The following is a 24,562-nucleotide window of genomic DNA, read 5'->3' as shown; positions in this document are numbered from 1 at the left end:
ATGCATCCTGGTAGTGTCTTCTTCCATATATAGGTAAGAAGCCAGTATTCAAATGCATCTAATTAATGACTTGACTTACCTTTTATAGCTGCTACTTTCAGCTACCTGCAAATCACATCGAATCCCTATATAGTGTCCCTGGATTCCCCAAATTCTGTGATTCTGCTATTGGTCAATCATTGTTATGAATGGTTGTGATAGATAAAAGTAAGACACTTGGGGTAGAATAAAGAAAAGGTCAAAGCCAATACCCCAAGAAACTGGTTGATCTTTAAACTCTCAGATTTGGACATTGTGCCACAAGTGCACTATACATGCACCATTCATATTGATGCAGGTTAATCACATTGCCCCATAAGTGCTAAATGCTTCAATTATTCTTTCTTTATAGCTGAGGTCCTCCATAATTATCAGTTAAATTGCTCATCTCTACGCTACCTAAATTGTATCTAAATTGAATATATATCTAGCTTTATTAAAGCTTATTAGGGAGGTCTACAAAGCCTGAGTGAAGTTTCAGGCATCCCCAGTGGGATCCTGGTGGAGGACATACTACACGAGTCCTGCGGAAAGAGATATGTCTCTGATTATGACTTGGGGTCTGATCTGATAGCAAATCTTTCTAAACAAATTAGTTTGATGAAGTTACTACAATACCCTGTATTATATCTTCTTCAATTGTTCTCATTCTAATTATTCTTATTCAATGTTTTTTAGTTATTATTGGTATTTTCTATATTGTAGATTAATATTAAAGACATCCAAACTATGAAGGAACACACATACAATTATGTTTTAAACAAACCTGATTTTAGATCTCTAGAAGCCACCTTTTGCTTTGATGACAGCTTTGCACCCTGTTGGCATTCTATTACTATTCTATTATTACAAAACAAATGAGCTTGAGAGGATTGGATCCCATCAAACATGAAACTTCATTTTGGATTCCAATCATTTTATGTACACTAGTAAATATTTTTGTTTGGGATTGCATTAAAAATAGAGACCCAGTACAACTTAGCAGAAATGTTTTCATGTCTTTTAAGTTTAAAATCAACTTAAAGCAGATTGAGACTTAAATTCAAAGGTATGTCTGCCTAGCTGATCCTAATTAGCACATTATAATGTTGTTATATTATCAAAGGCATATCCTACCCACTCTTCCTACCAACTCTTCCCTCTGATCACTTGATATTAATGATGGGGGCATAGGCACAGAAGGATAAGCCTAGTGATAACTTGCCTCGCATTGCTTTGGAATGGAGCAAATAGTGGATCTTGCCAAAAGAGCAGCTGAAGGATGTTTACCTCTAGTAATTGATCTTTTAGAAACAACATGTCTTGCAGAGTTTGAGATGTATGTTTGCATGGGTCTGGATCCACTTTAAGATTTTTAAATATACATTTATTAGGCTACAAACTCTATGAGATGAACTTGAGCCCAGACCATGAACATTAAACTAATTGCATTCTCTATATACTTATCAAACAGTAAAACAGTTTTAATACAAGTTCTCACTGACCTCTCTAGCTGTCTTTATTGTTAAGTTATTCTTTTTTAGAGATCCTCAAGTTCTCCTCAAGATCAACAGTTTCTAACAGCCTAAAAAATACTTGCTGTTTGTTTAGAAGATAAGACGGATAGCCAAGATTCTGTTATATGGAGAAACAGCTAGGATTTCAGGAGTGCTTGATGCTTTTAGATACAGAAGTACATGAGAGTTTGTTTTAAAATGTTTACTATTTAGGTATGGGCACAGGTTCACAGAAAGTTTTTTTTTTTTCATTTTAAATCAACAAGTATACAATAAGATACAATATTCTAAAAGTGTTCTGTACCTGAGGTTTCATTGGGTATCCTTGGTGGTCTAGCAGCTTTCCCGTTTCCTGGGTATGGTTCTGTTGTGCTAATCCTTCCAGTTGTTTTTTTGCCCCTGTTTACCACAGGGTTCTGTGATGTCAGGTCTTTAGACTGTGTGGTTGTGGAGCTAGGGGCTAACGTTGTGGTCCCCACCAATGTCGTCCTGGCTTGTGTTGTAGAGGTTCTTGTGGTCTCATAAATTCCAGGGATTGTGCTGGACTCCACATATTCATCGTCCCCAGTCGGCCCCCATAAAATAAACTCAGAAATGGTGGTGGGTTGACTTTCAAGGTCCAAGAAAGGCCTTAAGTTATTCCAACTTCTTCTTTGGAGCTGTCTCTTACCCCTTCTCAAATGAGTAATTTTCAGCAAGTCTCTTAGTCCTTGCGTTGAAGGAACTGTTTTTGCTCTCGTGGAGTACTGTAATGGCACATTTCTAGAAAAACTGCTGTCAAAGTCGTTATGATACAAATTTAAATGCTGTGATTCTAGCTGAGAACCACCACCCTGCTGTAAGTTTGTAAACGGGCTCCAAAAATACCTTCGACTTCTTGGCTTTGGCCATCCCTTTGGGTTCCATAATGCTGTGTTTTGTATCCTATGTTCCAGCGATGGTCTCTGTAAATATCTGTACGCTGTACTCGGTGACCCCGATTCACAAATTATAAAATCCATGGCTAGTTGAAAAATGGCTATCAATATCCAAACATGGCTTCCTATCGGAGGGCCTGATCTGCAGAAAGACATTGGCAATGGTTTAGAATACACTGTCCAAAACAATTTTAACACTTCAGAAATCTTAGCATAGATATATCATTATTAATTGAATATATCCCCGTACAAATCAGCTTTTATGAATATTTTACACTATTTAATCAAAACTGTGTTACACCATGTTGTGATTAATTACACGAGAGAGGAAAATCACTAATTTAATTATTTTTATCTTATTGGCAATGAATAAGTATTTTTTGAAGAAATTAAGATTTTTTTTAAGGATTGGGGATAACGTATAATATTGTTTGTTCTGTTGCGCATTGCAATGCAAATTTTTTCATGAATAATCTACATTACTCTACTACACAGTTGCATGACCCAGGTAGCTCGTAAATTCACTACCAATCCCCCCCAACACATCTTTTCTCATTGAATACCCCCCCCCCTACTAATACCAACACTGAAGTCATGGGTCCAGTGGCCATAATGGCCACTTTTTTGTCAAAACTATTTTTTTAAACATACCCAACATATAAATATGTATAAACTGTAACATCAAATACAAACTACTTACAACAGTACCATATCCCCTCATTCAACATTTATCAGTCCCACTAAAATTCTCATTAAATACACCAGTTAGGTTGTAGGTTCTTGAAGGCGATACTCGTAAACTGCCTCGTTCTACCACCATAAATTATTGCTCCCAGAAGCACACAGATCCTTCTCTTTGCAGCCCCTCCATACCCTCCAACCCCATATGTCACAACCTCTTCTCAAACTTTTGGAGATACCACACCTATTACCAAAATGCACTACCACATCATCGCCCTCGAGGACTTCAAACCACCCCTCCCAAACTCAAAACATCCGCTACCAGCCAACATCTGCAACTCAAGCCTAATGGGCAAGAGGGTGGAAAAGTCACTCCTTATGATCAACTGCCCCCCCCCCCCCCACACTTCCTGTCAGCACCCTATTAATACCTTCTCTCCTCCATCCCTCGCCATATTCACCTATCACCTACTTCACCTTCCAGCTTCCCCTAGCACCTGGTCTTTTGCTGTCCTGAAGTGTGACCCTGTCGGAGGCGACCACAGTACTAGCTAATCAGGTATGCTGCAGTTCACGTGTGCTACCAGACAAAGGAAAGAGCAAAAAGAGCTGCTCATCAGTCTGCAGCTGCTCCTTTATTGTCCAATATTAAGCGGAAGGCTGGAAGGTGACCAATCTGTATCACCTAACAGAAGTATAAAAAATGCAGGTCAATTTGCCAATCCTAATACCAGTTGCACAGATATGCAGATCCGTTGGCATATAAAGCAGAACCCGTATATACATTTCAAAAATCTATTTAGCTTATTAACGGGAACCAACTTGCTCAAATCATCAGTATTCTTTGCCATCTATAATTGTTTAAATGAATCTTCAAATATCTTTTTATGAACTAATGCCAACTAAATGCCTAAACAGAACAAGTGCACCCTGTTATCTAATTAGCATAACAAGTGAAAAAACGTTATTCTATTTATTAATATTGTGTACTGGAAGAGAAGATTAAATAGTAATAATGAAATTACATTATTACAAGTAATGATCTGTATCTAAATTATGCCCAAGAGAAAAACACAGCGAAGCAACTCAGGCACTTCTTTACGTGCCATTGTCATATTATGATATTTTGGATATAAGCTGTTTCTGCTTCATTTTATTGTCTTTGATCTGCTAGTCATGCTGAGGCATGTTACAGTTTTATTTTTCAAAGCTGAAGAATCCATTTATTGCTTCGCTGTTCTCTTATCTGTAGTCTAGACACGGAATATACACAAATGCAGTTTTAACACTTTCATGTTGATTCAGTGGGACAATAATGATATGCAAAGTGTAGTAGTATCAGGAAATCCCTTCCATCAAAATTCACTGAATAAACATTCATAATTTTTATGTAAAGAGACCTGTTGGACCTTTATTAAGTTAATGGGAGCATACTCTGACATGTGAGGGATGAGGGGAACTATGGCCTGACATCCAATTTCCCCCCTGGAGTAGGTAAATGCCCAGCCAATCCAAAACTAAAATATGAGGCAGGGGCAGACCTAGGAGTATGCCACTACACGAGGGCCCCAGACACACCACAGCCAGCAGGGGCTCCCCATATTGCCTAATGTCCACCTATATGCCTGCTTTTCTTCCCCAGTGTCTGGCTCACTTGTCCTCAGAAAGCTGTCTGCACACCTCAGCTATCCATTCCATAGGCCATTCCATAGGCCAGTGAAGTGACGTGATTCCCTTGTCTGTGGCAGGTGAATAAATTCTCCCAGTAATCCCTGTCCTGACCACTTCTTCCTCTTAGGACTATTTCAGTTCCTGGGCTGTTCCTTTTATGTTCCCCATGGTAGGGTGTCAAGGTGGGAGGCTTTAGTCAGTTGCACAAGGGCTCACAGTTGGCTGCATCCACCACTGATATAGGTAAAGGTGGAGCAAGTCAATCATTGGCTTCTTATATGCCTTGAATATTTTAGAACTGAGATCTTCATACTAATGTTCATAACTTTGTTTCTGCCCATCTAAAATGTCTGACCACTCCCTCCACCCACCACCTTTGTTTTCCAGACCCTTCTTTTTTTCATAATATAAAATAGGTATAAAACTAAGCGATTTCGGTAAGCTGTTGACTTCATGTTGTTTACACCTAAAACTATTTAACTGGGAGAGTGGACAAAACTCATAAAATAAAAAATAGATTGACTTTAAATCGCTTCACAGTTCTTGTCCTACTTACATTTCTGACCTGGTAGAAAAATACTCCCTTAGCCGCTTTCTTTGCTCATCCAATGACCTACTAATGACTTCCTCACTCATAACCTTATCACTCGGACGGCTCCAAGACTTTTCTTTAGCTGTCCAAATCTTTGGAATGGTCTTCCTCATCCTAATAGGCTTGCTCCTAGTTTCTGCACATTTAAAAGAGCACTTTAAATGCAACTTTTCAAACTTCCCTACTCCTGTCTCTTGGAACCCTCACTACTTACCCATCATTACATATCCCCCTTCTTATTGTGTGCTACTTCCCCCACCTTAGATTGTAAGCTCCTCTGGGCTAGGTCCTCTCCTCCTCCTGTGTCCCTGTCAGTATCTGTCCGTCATTTGCAACCCTTATTTAATGTACAGCGCTGCTTAATATGTAGGCGCTATGTACATACTGTTTATTATTATTATTATTAATAATAATAATATTATTAATAATAATAACCACAAGATGTACCAGACTCAACTGTTGCAATGAAAATAGAGGGGTATACCTGGGGCCACAGCCTACCCATATCCACTCACCTAGTACAACCTGCATCGTCGGGCAGTTAGTTTAACAGACAGGTTTTGCTCTGTGTATCAGCACTGTGTAAATATTGTTATAGAATATTTTATGTGCAGAATATGTGCAGATCAAGGACGAGCGGTTTCAAAGGTATTCAGTGTTATTGAATTATACATCATGATAGAGTTACTTGTCATTTGAAACTACAGCAGTGCTTCAGAAAAGAAAATTCTGGATAAAAAAATACTAATTATAGTAAATAGTAAAATCATGAATATACAGCATACCTTGGATCATAAAACATCTAATAGCTAATCAGGAAGGAAATGTTACCAATGAAACTACAACACAAAGGTATCCTCAAATTGTACCAAGCTGTTAGACAATAAAACTGCTCATTTTCCTTTTGTCTAAAGTATAATAATTTTATTAGATTATTTCAGTATAAAAATCTGACAAAAAGAACATTCAGTGATTGCCAATTGTCCCTGGCTGTCCCGGCTAGTTGTTTTCAAAATCTGTTCTTGGAAATGCATGTCCCTGGCATGGGCTTTTGTTTTCCTAATATTGGAGTGCTGTACAGAATTATGTCTTTCTTTCTGCACATTGCTTACAATTTTTGCTGAGCTGCGCAGCAGTGAGCAGGCTGGACATATGCACTGTGCAATGCCTTGTGTTTTGTAGTAGAATAACGATGCACATACTTCTATGGCCATCCAGGAAACATTTCTGTAGTGCCAAAGTCTCCTTGATGTATCTTTTAGATCTGAGCTTCTGAGTGGTGCTAAGGTGCATCCCAATCATCTAGTTTGATACTTGTAATGCCCCTGAATCTCACAAATCTCATGTCCTTGAATTTCTCAAATCTCATGTCCCTGAATCTCATGAATCCCATGTCCTTGAATATTTTGAATCTCATGTCCCCGAATCTCACAAATCCCATGTCCTTGAATCCCATGAATCTCATGTCCCTGAATCTCACACATACCATGTCCTTGAATCTCACAAAAAATAGTCCCTGAATCTCACGAATCCCATGTCTGTCATTTTAAATCTCATTGTGTTGCAGCTCCACCCTGTTTGTCAGTCCACAGCAGCCACCCCCATACACACTGGAAAGTGATAACCATGTTAAAGCAGAACTAAACCTAACTAGAAAAAAAATTGCTTGCAGATGAGTTGTTAATTGCAGAAGGGATATCACCACCTCTTTTTGCAATAATAACTTGCCTGTCCCCAATTTGGCTGGGATTGAAAAAAACATCAATATCAAGCCATTTCTGACGCCAGTGAACTAATGCCTTGGGTAAAACGCTAGTTCAGAATAGAGGGATCAAAATCTTAGCTTTTATTGGTTGCATCAAGCCCTCCAACTAACTAGCAGATGTTTCTAAACTGTTAGAAACAGAATGAAACTGGACTTTAGAGCCCTTGTAATCTTTAAAGCTCATTAAGGATGAATAATAACATATTAAAAGCAACTGGAAAAGTCAAAAACAGATCTTTAAAAGCTCCTTTTAAATTTTAAAATCTAAAAAATATTTTTGTTTGGCACAGGTGCACTTTCAAGAAGTTTCACAAAGAAAGTAGAATGTACAGTACATAGACATTTGTGCTGTTATATGTTAATGTACACAGCAATTTGATATCATGTTGGCATACAGCATATTAAACACCGCTGAGGAATCACAGAGAACAGCTGATATTATCTCATTTACCAGCAGTTGACTTTCTGCTGAATATGTCATTTCCTCTGCGCCCCACTGGCAGCTGCTAAAAAATGACTAAACACGCAATTGCATGCTGATAAAAGGCCTTAAACCTTAAGCGGGAAAATCAAGAAATGTCTATTGCCCGCTGTATGCTTGTGGCATGTGCTGACTATAAAAAAAACAGTTCGGTTTCCCTTAGGAAGCCTAATTTTGTGGGAACTTTTAAAGTCAGGTTTGTGCAACAAATAGCGTTAAAGTATAAAATCCTATCACATTTTATTTGTAAACATTATATAAAACCATACAAAAATATAAAATCAGACACTTGCTGAAAATAAAGTACTCAGTAAATCTCCTGGTGGAAACCTCTCCAAACGAGGTATTCCAACAACTTCAACACGTTTCGCGGAATATATGTCCACTTTCTCAGGAAGAGGAGATCTATAAATAAGAAATAATTCTTAGTGCATTTATTTATATTTCCTACAATCACGTTCTTCAATTCCTTAATAAATTAACAATGCTTATCACAATAAAATAATCAAAATATTCTGATGAACTTACATTGAATGCTGAGTGCTAGCAGTCGTCTAGTGATTCTCTCTCACTAGAATCACTAGACGACCGATAGCACTCAACATTATTATTATTATTATTGTTATTAGACAGGATTTATTTGGCGCCAACATATTAAGCAGCACTGTAACATTCAATGTAAGTTCAGAATAAATTGTTATTTGTAGATCTCCTTTTCCTGAGGAAGTAGACATAGATTCCGCGAAACACGTTGAAGTCATTGGAATACTCCATTTGGAGAGATTTCCACCAGGGGATTTACTGAGTGCTTTATTTTCAGCAAGTGTCTGATTTTATATTTTGTAATGTATGGTTTTAACTAATGTTTACAAATAAAATGTAATGTGATTTTATACTTTAACGCTATTTGATTACACGAGCCTGACCTTAAAAGTCCCTACAAAATTTGGCTTCCTAAGGGAATACGGACTGTTTTTTTTTTTGTATAGTATATTGGGATGTGGTCAAAGAGAATTTGAGTCCTGAAAGGTATTACCATCAGATGTGCTGATTATAGGTATTTTTGTTTAAAGGATACCTGTCACAAAGAAAGCATTGCAATCCTCTTATTTTTGGGTTATGGGATGGAGTGAGACATGTGAATACTATAACAGGGACATATCTATGTAGTCCAAGTAGATTTGTTCAGCACTTTTATTCAGCAAGACAGGAAATGAACACAGTTCAATGCAGAATGGCTTTAGAGAGTATAACATAAGACAAGCAATACATCTGCTTGTCCAAGCAAGTATACACTAACTATACCCCAAAACAAATAATCAGCACATGTACTTTTTTAGTGTTCAAGTAGAAGTCAGCCCTTTTATCCAGCAACAGGTTTACACAGAAGAAAAAGCAGGAGAACCCTAATGGTAATCAGATGACATATATAAAGGTCTGTGGACAGGTAAAACTAACAATGAGGTCCGGCTACCAGGTAAGATCTGATCCACATTAGCCAAAAACCCAGGAGCCCCATTCATTTCTAGATGAGAAACCCTAACCCTAAGGTGGATGACCCAGGTTCACCCATGACAGTCTATCTTCTTGAGTCTTGGAGAGCTTTTATATTCAGGCCCATTTTTTTGAATACACGTACTTAACATAAAATTATATCTGGTGCTTGGTCCACTCAAATCTGAATTTTGGATGAAACGGGTTCCAGACAACACGTCATAGGGGTCACTCAGAATGTACTTTTTGTTGCATGAGTAAGTTCCCTTGATTGGTTCCAGTTTTTGGTAATAAGATTCTTACGGCCATTAGAAATCCAAGATAAAACTTTTGTTCCTTCTATTAGCTCCTTACAGACAATAAGCTTCTACATTTTATGTACTATGAACATAAACATTTGGCTGTTGGGGGCAACACAAGCTGCCCTGTCAGTCTTGAGGTCTATAATTACCACAGACACGCCAAGCAATGTAGTTTATATGAACCTCCAAAGGCAAATCTACTTGCAGCTGGAACCTAAAGACTATAGAAAATGGCTCATAAATAAATGATAATGACAATAAGATAAATAAATGATCATAATATTATTATTATTTGCTTCATTACTTATTTACAGAGAAGTTTATTAATATTTTATTGGGTTTTATATACTGCACTACTTTTATTCAGAACAAATTTTTAATAGAAAAACATAATTAGAAAGCTGATTAATGGCAAAAAAAAATAACTAAAATTACAAATGAATTTCTAAGAAAACAAAAAAGAGCTTCCCATACACTGAGCTTGTCACACAGGTATCAGTTTAGCATTTATATGTTTTTTCTATTTGATTTAATTTTAGTTGACATTTTGATTTTTTTATATTCAAAATTCTAAACTTGTCTAATTTAAGTTAAAAATTGTTTATTTATTGAATTAAACAGATGTCTGTTTATAAATTTTGACATTCAGAATTCACCAACTAAAATGTACGTAAAAGTTGATTTACAAATGTTCTGAATTAATGCAATGCAATAATGAATGAGCTTAGGGTAAAGTTGAATGAAAAGGTTGATGAAGAGAGACCCCTTGGAGTTAACCAGTTAAACATTTAGCCAACTGTAAAATTGATCAACTTGTGACAAAATCAATTTACCCAAAATCATTCTTCTGATCTCTAATTATATGAACTGCTTTCCTAACAATCAGTTCCCAAACCATATTTATATTAATATAATAAATTTGGAAAGTGCAATTGTGACACAAATAGCTGTGCAACCAATCCAGGGGCACCCTGTGCTTCTTGGCACCATTGCAGTTGTAGGGTCTGCTATGGCTTAAGCTCTACCTTTGATATCTGCACCAAGGGTACCATATACCAAGGGGTCTTGGGCCATTAGCAGTTGTACGGTCTCTAATGGCTCACTTCCACTATTGATATTTGCACTACATGTGCTTTGCGGTCCCATAATAGTTGTAAGTTCTCCTTCAGCTCAAATTTCATACCTCTAATCTGCACTACATTTGCTTTATGGTCCCATAGCAGTTGTATGGTCTGTAATGGCCTAAGTTCTATCTTTGTTATCTGAACTACCCATTGCTCGAGGACTCTACCAAAGGTTATGGATCCCAAAGCAATTTTAAGGTCTGCTATGGCTAAGGTTCCACAATTGTTATCTGTATTGCCTGTACTTTTGAGTCGTATAGTAATGGCATGGTCTGTTATGAAGGTTCCATTGTTGATATCTGTACCACCTATGCTTCTTGGTCCCATAGCAGCTGTATGTTCCGATATGGCTCAAGTTCAATCCTTGTAATCTGCACTACTTGTGCTACCTGGTCCAAGAGAAGTTGTCCATGTTTGATACTACCTATTGTTACAGGCCCCTTAGCAGCTGCATGATCTGCTATGGCTTAAGTGCAACCCTTGATATATGCACTACAAAGGGTTTTGGGTCCCATAGCAGTCTGTTATAGCTTAAGTTCTATCCCTGATATCTGTATTACCTGCACTTTTGGGTACAATAGCAGTTTTACAGTCTGTTATGGCTTAGGTCTCACTGCTGATCTCTTCACCACCTGTGCTTCTAGGTCCCCATAGCAGCTAGGGGCTCTGCAAAGCCTTAACTTCTACCTTTGGTACCTACACCACATATGCTTCTGGGTACCGTAACAGGTCTGCTATAACTCAAGTTCCACTTTTGTGCTATGTTTTACCTGTGCAGCTGAGTCCCATAACAGATGTACAATCTGCTATGGCTCACATTCCCTTAACCTCTGCAATAAAAAATAAGAAGAAATCATTGAAAATTGACTTCTTTTCATGCAATCAGATGCTCAGGACCTCGTGTTTGTCACCTGCTGATCTTTAAACCCTTCCCTCCTAATCTATATAATGTTTCCTGCAGTTCAGCCGGGTAAATTATTTAGGTTGTGTTGCGTATCGAAAAGTTAAATATACTTTACTACAAACACAGAATACAGTACTTTGCCCTAAATATTAAAGTATGGCTTCCTTGGATAGAATGAATCACTGTTCATAGTAATACTTACTGACAGCACACTCATGCAGGACTGCTGGTGACTCATTGAAGTCACAGACAGCACAACAGTTCTGGATTGTTAAGACTCAATAAGGTTGCTGATTCCCATTATCTCTGCTCTGTTTCCTCTCTGAGTCACTGTCTTTGACTGTCTGCTAACAATTATCATGCTTCAGTAATTATTAAATGAATCAAGCTCCAATGTTATACTGATACATTGCAATGTTTAATTTCCTTTCATGCATCCAGCATGGTACAAATCTGTCATGTGAGCTGATATAATATAATGAAGGTGAATAAGAACTAGATGGACTTGCAGGCAGTTGGAGAGGGATGGGGCAAGTGATGACAGATGGGGCGAATCTCTGTGTCTATTGTTGTCCTAATCAGAGTCCCATTAACCGAAGACCCCCTTTCCTCCCCAATTCCTTTCAAACAGCCTTTTTCTTTACATCCTACTCTAATAATTCACTGTTTTTACCATTTTAAGGTAATGACTGATTGTGCCCAATTATGTTTAAAAAAAGTGTTGTTTTTTTATGGATTAGTGCAGTAGATATATTATAATTGATTGTGTTTTACTTGTATTTGTATTTTGACTTTTTTATAGGTGTGTAAGATGTTTTGCCAAATTGATTATTACCATTTGTAAAGACGAATATTTTTTCTTTCAATCTTTCACGATCCTTTCCAACGACAAGGGAGTGCACGATGCATGAACGGTGCTGTACATACAGCACCGTTCATGCTCTATGGAGAGGGGAGGGGGGAGAGCGACGGAGCGGCACCCTGCTGCGCGCTCTCCCCTTCCCTTTCATTAGGATCGGCTGTTGTCCATCGTCCGTGGATCCGGCAGGTCGGTCGTCCGGACGATGGACGACACTGACTGTACACACGGCAGATTTCGCCCGATAATTGGCCGATGCCGATTATCGGGCGATAAAAATCTGACGTGTGTACGTAGCTTAACTCAGGCTACGGGCGAAATGCGTCAGTACGGGGAAGTCCGTTGCAGGGTCCCTGTATGTGTCTGGAGCAATTAGGTTTTAGCCTGATGCCATTGGTGTAAGCCTGGCAGTTTCTTTGGAGCTTTTAAGTCTCACTTCTTATCCAGGTGATAGGGTGATACAAGGACAGGAAGCGTTGGGATACCTAACCCATTCTAAACTAAAAACAAAAGTTGGACTACAATACCTGCTGGGTCTTCAAATTTGCCCGAGATTTAGCTAGCAATGGGATACATGTAAAAATATATGTTTAAGAAAAGAGATTGGTGATTCTATACATCAGCTCACAAAAAAAACTGAACTAAGCAAAGCATGAGAAATATTTTCTGACATGGGAGAAGTTGACCTTTAAAAAGTCACTTTCATGCTAACAGCATGTTCTGTAAAGCGACTGCTAAAACATCCTAAGATTGGAATTCTGTAGAATCGACTAAATGTCACAGAATTCTTTTTTTTCAGATGGCGTGATACCAGGTCCAGACAATGGCTGCCATTCAGCTGTGACCACCATGAGTTGTGTTTAAAGTAATTTATTGATAAGATAGCACACGTTCAGCTACCTTATTGTTAAAGCAAACCTCCAGGCCTCCCTTTAGTCTGTACAGGCTCATCTCCTGAACTGAAATTGATTAGGGCCATTTTAGACCCACTGTAAATCGCACTGTTCTGACATAGACACAATTGCAGTCCCAACCACTCAGTTTAATGCCATTGTTTTGCACATGGCTGTGGAAGATTGGGGCAGGTTTGCATTTGGAAGAACTGCCACAGGGCCACTCCAGACACCCAGCACCATCCAGCTCAGTGTTTCTCAACCATGGTTTCCTGGAACCATAGGGTTCCTCCAGAGGTTGCCAGGAGTTCCTTGAGAAATAAAACACTTGCACCTTTCAGATCAGTATGCCACTGCCAATGATCATTTTGGCTATCTGTAAGGGTGACATTCTTTCCATTGGCCAGCAATGTAAGAGGCATTCTTCTTACAGATCCCAATGCTAATATACTGTGGCCTGTTGTTGTAGTAACTTTAGAAGGGATTCCCTGAAGACCTGAAAATTATTTTAAGTGTTCTCCTATTAAAAAGTGCAAGAAACACTGATCTAGCCCTTTCTTCCCGGCCTGACTAATTCATTGCATTTTAGTTCTAGCAATCATGTGTGGGAATTTCATAAGGGGGATTAGTATAAGGGCGCACTATACATACAGCAGAATATTGGTGGGGGAATATACAAACTTTAGCTACTGGGCTCAATGATTACTAGCTGCACTTTCAGTCACTTTATGAAGATGGCTATGTAGCTGCTCAGAAGTCCAAAGGCAAATCAGATTGTTCTGGGTACAACTGGGCAGAAAAAAGATTTCAAATTATTTCTAATTGCTAACCTTTATATGTAGATGAAACATAATCATGAACGTATGGTGCAACAAGCAATGACAATATGATCACATCATTTCTTCTATATATACAGTAATTCAACATGAGAAATTACAACATGAGAAATCAGTTTTACACAAATAATATTGAAACTACACAAAATAAAACTGGCAGTGAATGACTGGTGTAAAATACATTGACATAAAAATAAAAACATGGACTGAAACAAAAAATATGCAAAGCAATCAAAAAGTAACACGATGGATACAGTTAAAGTGCCGTTCCAGTACATAAATAAGAAAGATAGCCATACATTTATATAAACTGGAAAATAAACAACTTTAACTGTCGACCAATAGGCAAATACCATTACAAAAAAAAAAGAGATGAAAGATGGAAAACACTTACAAAGAAACGCAGAACAAAGGACTGTGACAGTTGTACTGGTTAGAAATGTTGGAGGTTCATGGTGGTGGTGATGACTGTCTTGGCCTGTAGAGGGCAAAAACAAGCTACCATATGAAAATGATAAACAGAAAGCATTGCATATGTGAGATTTAAGGGACATATGACATCTGACAACACAAGAAAAATGAAGAATGACCTACATCAGATATTATTTGCAAAGAGACGTTCCTTTCCTCTTTCCTTTCCCTTTTTCATTTCTCTTTCCTTTTCTTTTCTTTCCTTTACCAATATTTGGAGATAGGGAAGATGAAAACTTTTTAGCTCAAAGCATGTAGGCAAATGAATCATTATTAATTAATATGTAAACAATTATTGGTTAAACAGACATTTTTTATCATCTACATTTCCTTTATATTAGCTTTTTTAAATAATAAATGGAATTGTTTAAGTTATATGAAGGTTTAGAGCAAAAAAAAATGTTTTACTAGTTAAATAATACATGATAGAGGTTCATCTGTCCACCCAAAAAGAGGAAAGAGGGACAGTCTCTCCATACTGGCGACAGTTGAAGATGTATGGTTGGTCCTGTCCACCAAAAGCTTCTGTTAGAACTGAGTTGTCCAACTCAAATCCTCGAGGGCCGGCATTTACACACATTATTAGTATTTCCTTAGCAGACAGAAGTAAATTTGGTTAGAAATGGTTTACAAAGATTAAGAAAATGACTATCTTTGTATAAAATTTCTGGCTTATGGCCCTCAAAGACTGGAATTTAATGCAGAAAGTTTAGGTGACTAGTGACTATATTGAGTAACTTAAGCCATTTAAAGATGCTTCAGGCTTTACAATAAATAAATATTGCAGAACATCACAAAAATAAACTGGTAATCAACAACTAATGTAAATTATATTGACATGAAATGAGTACATGAATTGAAACACAAAAAAATGTAAAGCAATTACAAATTAATGAAATGGATGCACAACATTTACATCTCTATTAACTTCAATCCGACTAGAAATTAGATAAACTTTCTGCAGTAATCAATGCTTAATACTGTGCAACCCTTTACTACACTCTTGTGTTATGAATGCTTGAACAGAACTCTTGTCATGTCTAAAAGAACTCTCTGTAGTGCTGGTCAGGACTGTTCTTTAGAATAAGTAGACACATATTCTCCCCAGCCTCTTTTAGCTGGGTGGAGCGCCCGGCACTTTTCAGTAACCACCCACCCGGCTGTTTTTGGATGGCTACTGAAAAATTGGGTCACAATACGGGGGCTGCTAACTAGTGTTGGTGTTCGAATTCGGGTTGTCCTTATATTCGACCCGAAAATGGCGGTTTGAGTTCGGGTAGACCCGACCCCAACGAGGTTTGACGGTAAAATTTGGATAAAAAATGTATTAAAAAAATAAAAATTTGTGTGTTTATTTAACCAAATTTTTTTTTTACAGGTTATCCTACAATGACATGATATCTCTTAAGCTGCGTACGCACGTGCAATTTTTGTTGTTGGAAAGGATCTTTCACGATCCTTTCCAACGACAAGGGACTGCACGATGCATACAGCACCGTTTATGCTCTATGGAGAGGGGAGGGGGGGCGACAGAGCGGCACCCTGCTGTGCGCTCTCCCCCTTCCCTTTCATTAGGATCGGTCATCGTCCATCGTCCGTGGATCCGGCAGGTCGGTCGTTCGGACGATGTACGACACCGACTGTACACACGGCAGATTTTCGCCTGATATTTGGCCAATGCCGATTATCGGGCGATAAAAATCTGCCGTGTGTACGTAGCTTTACTCTGTAACACACTTTCCAGCACAGAAATATTCTGATACATTTGTTACATTTTTCTTTTATCCACTGCGAGAAAGATGTAACAAATGTATCATATTACTGTGCTCACTGTGTATTACTCATATTCTGTAATGTTACAGAATAAGAGATACTTGCCGGCCGGCATCTTCTCAATGATTGCAGCAGAGTCTACATTCTGCAGTTCAGTTCCCACGGTCACATGACTGTGGGAACTTTGCGGTCACAGCTGTGACTGCAGGCGATCCCCGGGTACTAGAGGTTGAATGGGGACAAGTTTCCCCATTCATCACATCTAGTGCCCTGTGTTCTTGTATAGAGAAACTCTATCCAAGAACACATACAACTGCAAAATCAATCTGATTGCTCTTACAGTCCTTAATAGTCCCTAAAAATAACCCGAAATCTCCCACTATTGACTTCAATGGTGTTCGAATTCGTCATTCGATCACCCGAAAATTATCTCACTATTCGATCTAATAGCTGTCGAATCATACAGTGGGATATTCGACCAACACTACTGCTAACCACCCACATACAATTTCTATCGTACCAGCACAAAAAGAAATTCTGGGTTGAACACTGCTCTATATTATTGACCATGGTTTCGGAATAGGATGTTCAACAAGCTCATATAAGTGTCCGCATATTCTCACCATATACATAGCTATGTATATAATTTATCATGTAAACCTTTGATTGTGTATATGTATATATATATATATTTATATATATCATGGAAAACCAGTAAACATAACAGGCAGATTATCCCAAGATATTATATGAACTCTCTACATGTTCTCCATCGATATTTTTATATCATGCGAGCACTACGACTCATCTATCAATATTTTCATCTAAGCATGTTAAACCAATGAGATATTGACTTGCTTCCATCTCGATATTAATAATTTGTCACCAGCCTTCTCCCCCTCCACTGCCATACAGCCAACAGCAATCATCAAATTAAAACCAACAATTCAAATAAACAGTATTAACTGGAAGTGATATAGTGAAGGCGGCACACTGCGGACCTATAAAACACTTCCTTCCTTGGTGCAGACATGGCCCTTAGCAAGTTTAATAGATCTGCATTCTGCCGTGCACCTACGCCTAGCATAGGTTCCAGCTATGGAAATGTCGCTTATTAACAATTATGGTAATCAGCAGCAAATTATGCTAATGTCAAATGATTTCTTCAAGATGTCAGAGCTTTACACTCCTGAAATATAATATTATGTAAAAAGATAGTTAGAAAGTTAGTCATTTTAAATGTTAAGGTAAAGATGCATGGAATAAATGTAAAGCTGTGTATCAGTTCGATCACTATCACACTATTACAGTACTACAAAAAGTATGGGCCTGATTTAATAAAGCTTTCCAAAACTGGAAAAGATAAAATAGCACACCTGAAATGAATTTCTTAAAAATGATATGCTATTAGTTGGCAAATGTTTTTAATCCTGAACCAGATCTATTTATGTTGGAATACCCAAGTACTCCCATAATGGTTTATCTTCACCAGTCTTTATTAAATCAGGACCAATGTATTAACAGCATTTGGTAAAATATAATTTAGTACATGAATGACTTTATTTTACGTCTTTACTTTTTTCTCTATACATATAAAACAAGCTATCCACCAGAGGTTTGAAAAGCCCTTACAATGCAAGAGGTAAAGTTTCAGCAACAGTTATTTTGTTAGCTGCTCAGCAAGTGAAAAGTATGACACAAAAAAGTACAGGTCAACATTTACTTATACTCACAGTACAGCTGAGGCCGCTCTTACCCTAAGGAACAAACCCAAAGCACATAGGCATGGGTGAATGGGGCAAAAGGCTATTGATCCATTCCTTACCAAATCTAGGTTCACATAAACCTGATGGATTATTTAAGAGCCATCAATGAGAATCTAGATTTTTTCCAAGAAAAACTCGTCTTTATCACCTCCTTCAACAACATACCAAAAGTTATATTTGCCAATCTGCCAATTTAGTCTACAGTATGGCGAATCCATTGGTAGATGATTGGTGGAGTTGGTTGGGATCTTTGGTAGGGAGAGCAAACCATTGCAGTACTATGAAAACTAAGAAGGCAATATGTAATTCATCTTGCATATGTCTTTATGATAAAAGCCAAGTTCACACAATCCTGATGTTGAGTGCCGTCAATGAGAATCCAGACTCCTTCCCCAAAATACTGGGACTTCAACATGACTGCTGTTCTAAAAAAGCTCTCCAAGCCTGGAGAGGATATACTTTCTTTGGTAAAGCTGGGTGATTCAATAAACCTGGAATGGATCTGGTCCAGGATAAGGAACATTTGTCAGTAAAGAGCAAATGACTTTAGGAAATCCATTCCAGGTTTGCTGGATCAACCAGCTTCACTGAAGAAGGTGTATCTTCCCCAGCCTTGGAGAGCCTTATTCAATCAGGGCCAATAAATAAAAAAGGTCCAGTCGCTGACTGTCCAACACACCCTGTTCACATTCCAAATTCTTGGAATTAAAGTTATACATTCATTTCAAATCAACATAATTTGAACATAACACCAGATGGAAAGCACAAGAGCAGTTAGATGTGAGCAAACCTGAGCAATGAAGAAATGTTTACAAGAGTAAAACATACTTTTATTTTCAGCTTGATCTTATGACATTTCAAAATGACAACCATCTTCTTTAACTTTGTGTTACAGCTTTCTGAACAAAGTATTGATTTAGCTCATATCAAAAATGCAGTTTTTGAACACAGTGCACTTTTTGAAAAACATCTGCAATCCCACAACCTCTTCTGCCGTTTGACGTCTCACCTAAGTGGAAATTTTGCAGAACAATTAAACACTGTCCTGCTAATCTGCCTTCACCGTTCTTTATAATTTTCTATTCCTCCGGGCTGCACAAAGTTTAGAGGAAAGGTTTCCAGTGCATTAAATACCGGTTAGAGATAAAGGTTGTCTGCTGAAAGCCATAGAACGTCTTGACTTGCTAAATGCTCTGATTTACTGTAAGAAAGGAAATTTCAGCAGTGAACTGAAAACTAGGCCAAGCTTTCAATATCCCCTGCAACAACAGCTTAACTTTGTTTACTAATGCCTTCAGTCGAGACACCTGGGGGACTTAATTCAGCCGACAGTCAGCACGGAGTACTGGTCCATGGATAAAATGTCAGCGGCTTAACATATGGGGATGTTAAAGCTCCAGAATGGAAGTTAATTTGCTAACTTTGCAACATAAACGTTTTGCAGCCTTGCAACAATGATGAATTCCTTAAGTAAAACATCAAACTGTAATTTTGCCTAAGGGTCCAATAGATATTTTCCAGTGTAGTCATTCAATCTGTATCCTTTTCAAAGCTAAATGCCAGAAGATACATAGCAGAAAGAATTTTGATAAGCAGCAGCCAAAGTCAGAGACGCTTAAAAGAACTCATACCCATTGCAGCTTAAAGCCCAACTCTAGATTTTCCATAAACCCTAAAAAAAACGGCTTCACCCCAATTTTAAAAGCTGTTGGTTTTTCTGAGTTGAAAGGCGTCCAGTGGTAGTAAGCCTACTTTCTGTGAGCCCTGGGTATTACTTACTGGTCATTAGGCCACCCTGGACTCAAATGGAAAAGCTGCAGGGATGCTTTAGGAACCATAACCCACCTACAATTTCAAAATAACCCCAAAAAAGACTCAAGGGAAAAGGTATGCATGGTGTACTCTTTTATAAAGGATGATCCAAGAGGGTCTGGGACAGTAAAAGTTTATAGCTGGAGTTGGGCTTTACCCGCAGTCTAACCTTTAGTTTTACCCCATCCAGCAAAAAAAAGAGTTGTGGCTGAAGATTCACTAATGTGTACCTATGGTTGCAAATGCAAGGGTGTAATTGACAGACAATATAAGTCAGTAACTTTTGCATAGTAAACCTTTGTTTCAAAGGCATAAAATAAAGGGGCTAGTGCAGCTTCTTGATCAGCCTCTCAGTGCTATGATTTGGTGACTAGGTAACTTTTATTCATACTTAAGGTACAAGCTTTGTGAGTATTTACAGTGTAGATCAACACTTCCTAATACCCACAGTCTAGGCTACTTACCCTGTAGGACAATGATTAGCAGATCAAGCATGTCCCAAATGACCTTGGGTATGGGTCATCCTGGTAAAAAGCTGTAGATCCACCTCTTACTAAATCTAATTTCCTCTATCTGTATAATAAAAGGCAGATTTACATAAACTTGATGTAGTAGTTGAGTCCCATCAATGAGAATCTAGACTTCTTCCAAGAAGGCTGTGTCTTCATCACCTCCCTTTACACCCTAACAAAAGTTACATTTTGCCAATTTAAATTTAGGCTAATTTTTTCTATAGTATGGGGAATCCTTTGGTGGAGTTTGACAATATATTGTGGCTTTGTAAAGAGTGGAGAAGTTGGCTGGGAAATTTGGTAGGGAGAACAAACCACTGGAGTACTAAGAAATCTAGAAGGCAATATGTAATTCATCTTCCCTGGACCACACAAAATTGAACCTCCGGTATAGGAATCTGGCAAAGTTCCTCACTTCTGATGGCCTTGACTACTTCCTTCTCCAGCAAACTCAAATTGGCACCATGCATGTGTGTCTGCTTGTTGCCAATCATCAATGGAACCTCTACAAGTAGCAACTTTAGGGTATTAGCAGGAAAAACTCTGCACCAATAGCAGCTACATGGGAATCCAGTGCTTCATTGTCTAGGACTCAGTCTAGGACTTCTGCGACAGAGGGTTTACTAACTTAGACATTCCTATTTGGGTTGAACTGACCTTTAGGGCAAACTGAGAATACTTTCTTAATTTGCAATGTGTCTTGAAAAGCATTCATAGTTCAGTGGTTGATTTTACTTGTTTCCTGCAGTTGCATTTTAAAACCTACTTTTTCAGCAATCAATCAGTGCCAAATTCCTGCTTAGGAACAGGGAGCGTGGGATTTTTTGGAACTGAATTTCTGACAAAAAGAGATGCACATGAAAGCAAAGCTAAACTGCCGTTTCTCCACCTACATACGTTTAATCATCGGAGCATGCTAATCTGTTGGAGCAATTAACTCCCATCATGATCACAGAGACTTCAACGTCTGATGTTACAAAATATACGGAATAGCTGAATGCCATTTGAGTTTTATTTTCACTTTATTTTTTTTCTGTAGATAAAGCCGTGGTAAGACCAAAATGACAGGTGCTACTGAATATCAATGTTGCACCCACATAGGCCACTTTTGCTGAGTGCACTGACAACCAATGGCTGAGTCACATCCCTCATATATATGTGAAACCTTCCTACAATAAAATTGCTTACGGTTTGTATCTTCCATGGCAAAATATCAGCAAAATATGATTTTTGCTACAGGCCAGTCCCAGTACAAGAATCATGGGTACCAAATATCAGGGAGCTCCTCCTATTGAGACATTGGAGCTTGCATATCCATATCTACAGTGGCTAGGGCAATGCAGGGTGTGGAAATAACAAATTTAGTCCACCATCCCTAGGTTCATCATATTTTGGCTCACAGAAATACAAACAGAATGGAGGGAAGATAACAGGGCCAATGCAGGGTGAAAAGATAACCATTGTAGTCTGTCATCGCTAGGTTCATCACATTTTGGCCAACATAGGTCCGAAAAAAATGGGGGGGGGGATGATTTGGCCAGTGCAGGGTGTAGAGTTTAGGGATGAGCGAGCAAGTTTTTAAAACTCGATCTGGCGGTGAATTCGCCCATTCTCCCTTACCAAAATTGTAAGCGAGAACGGCCGGTGTAAATTCGCCAAACGAGATCGAATTTTAATTAAAAAAAAAATTGGTTTGCCAAGGTTTCACTTACCCATCGGAAGTTTGGGGAAATTTTCACTCATCCCTAGTAGAGATGTAAACTGCAGTCCACCATCCCTAGAGTAATCACATTTTAGTCCATGGAAATCCACTTAGGATTGAGGTTGATGACATGGGTAAACTATTCTGGTGTTAATAATAAGCACAGCAAAACAGAACTGGGTTTTCATTATTATTCTAGACAAATTTTGTTTTATCGATGGTGACTTATGACTTGTTTAGTGTTTAAATTTATTTCTGCAGATTGCCTCCTCTATAAAGGTTCCAGAAAACCATTAAGGGCCAACTAAATGTTAAGAGGCTCAATTGGTATGCTGCATTTCATCTATCAGATCAGTTAGAGATGTGTTTCCCATCCATTTTACCATGGAGGAATCCCTTGAAAAACCTTTCAGGTCTTCAGGGAACCCTCTGCTATAATTAATATATCTGGGAAGAATGGCTGCTTCAGTGCTGGCCAAAAAAAAAATGGTATCTTTTTAATAGACTTAAGAGTCACAAACTGCTCAAGGGACCCTCTAGCAACCTCTGTAGAAACCATAGAATTCCATGGAATCCTGGATGAAAATGAGTTGGAGCTTCTTATATAGAGCAGGGCCATCTGTCACAATACAGTGAAGCCCCAATGATTACACTGCGAGAGTTATCTTTAGACTGGGCTAACATTTTGACAGCTAGGTCCTGCACACTGAAAGATGGGATGATACTGAGAAAAGAGAGGGTCAAGCCCAGCCTCACCACCACCCTAGTACCCAAGGAATGAGCCTCTCCTGGTCCTGCGTCAGCCAAGTTCTTGTGTAGACTTTATTATTTATTATTGCAAAGTAAATTGAGCCTTATTCTTAACTCTTTCTTTTATTTCTCTCTTGTTCTAAATCAGCAATGAGAAATGTGAGGCACACAGAGAGCAGCAGTACTTGTCTGCAAAACAGGGTAGAGCTGTAAAGATTACCTTTATGTCTAAATAAAATGGAGGAAACGTGCAAATCATGGTTCTTATGCAGCTTGTCCTTTAAATCCAGGGCAAAAACCCACTTGTTCAGTGAGATATTCTTGCTAAATATATACTCTGTTCCATCCAGAAAACTTTAAGAACCCATAAAGACATTTAGCTGTGATTTAGCTTTTCGGTTCTACCAGAGAAAAATAAGTAATAAATATCTGTTGTTGTAGAGTCATGAAACCCGATTATGGTATAAAAATATAAATGATTACACTCCTAATAGTCTTAAAAAAAGAAAAAGCTTTTTATTTTTAAATAAATTATTCTTAATTATCAAGGTCATTTTAAACTCTTCAACTTCTTCTACAGTATATTCCATTTGTGATATTTTGCAGTCTTTTTAATAAAAAAAAAAGAAAAATATGTCGATTTTTGTGCACTTTTATTTTCTACGGAGTAAGAAGCATTCAATTTATTGGGTTTAAACTAGAAGGAACTTTTTTTTGCTTTTAATAAAATAAAATGTTACAGGTCAACTTTTCAAGAACAAGTCGTGAACAATTTTAAAGATGAGATAGAACGAGTCTGAACCAGCAGATTTAAAGGATTTCAGAAATCGATTTTTTTTCATGCTTTTATTGTTGATGGTATGATTACATCAGTAAAAAATTCAGTATTTCATAATGTGCATTATTTTAGACCTTAAGAAAAATCCATATTCCCTGTTAGTTGTTGACCAGTGATTAGATAAATTGTTGCTGTCATGACAAACTAAAAGCAACCGCACACAAAGTTTGCGGGCAAAGTTTTAACCTCTGTCAGGTTGCTTTCTGTCTGTGTAAAACTAGCATAATTTCCCAGGACCACAAAAAGTAGTTATTTAGGCAACTGGTCATAGATAATTGTTACCGACGCTGGTGTCCCCATTGGAAATTTTCTTCTCACCTCTTGCTCTAGAAACAACTGTTAAAGTTTCGATTTCCCCTCTAGGTGACAATGATTGTCTATTGATGTGTCCATTTCTCCCATGGGGACACAAACAACAATGAAAACCTGACCTTAAGGTCCAATGCTTCAATCATCTTGAAGGATTAACTATTTAAACAGTATCTAAAATATCTAAAGTGATGATGTGGATGAAGGTCCAATTAGATACCATATCACTTACATTAACAAAAAGAAAGATCAGTGGGACTTTCCTGCTTTCTTAGATGCAAGAAGCTTGTATAAGTGCTTTAGTACAAATTCTATTAATTTAAAACCCCTGTTAGAACACTAAGGTGAGTACAATTAACGAAAAGTTTCACTCATCTTCATACTTGTCTTACATTTTGTGAAAAAAGTTTAAAACTGGGATAGTAATTGTTTTTTTTATATCATGTGATGGAAAGTCCCTCAATTGTCCTGGGAACAACCCATCCCATGGGAAATTTCCTGTCTATTGCTGTTTTAGTGGCAACCGAAACTGGTGGATTTACCCATCACTTTTATTCCAAGTGATGACAGTGATC

The 24,562-nt window shown here is 38.0% G+C and overlaps 1 protein-coding gene across 5 annotated transcripts in view; it reads right to left on the bottom strand.

Moving 5' to 3' along the window:
- AJAP1 (adherens junctions associated protein 1) overlaps nt 1-24,562 on the bottom strand; it is a 146,415-nt gene that overhangs the window by 73,113 nt on the left and 48,740 nt on the right. For 3 of the 5 annotated variants that reach the window (XM_072426196.1, XM_072426197.1, XM_072426195.1), the window contains exon 2: nt 1,840-2,594. In XM_072426196.1, coding sequence (XP_072282297.1) covers nt 1,840-2,594 — 755 coding nt within the window. Of the gene's footprint in view, nt 1-1,839; nt 2,595-14,448; nt 14,533-14,648; nt 14,728-24,562 lie in introns of all 5 variants that reach the window. The other 2 variants (XM_072426198.1, XM_072426199.1) reach the window with 2 other exon arrangements.

This window comes from Pyxicephalus adspersus, chromosome 11 (genome assembly GCF_032062135.1).
Source record: "Pyxicephalus adspersus chromosome 11, UCB_Pads_2.0, whole genome shotgun sequence".
Classification (NCBI taxonomy): Eukaryota; Metazoa; Chordata; class Amphibia; order Anura; family Pyxicephalidae; genus Pyxicephalus; species Pyxicephalus adspersus.
The sequence above is the reverse complement of the archived record's forward strand: the minus strand, read 5'-3'. Positions and strand labels throughout refer to the sequence as shown.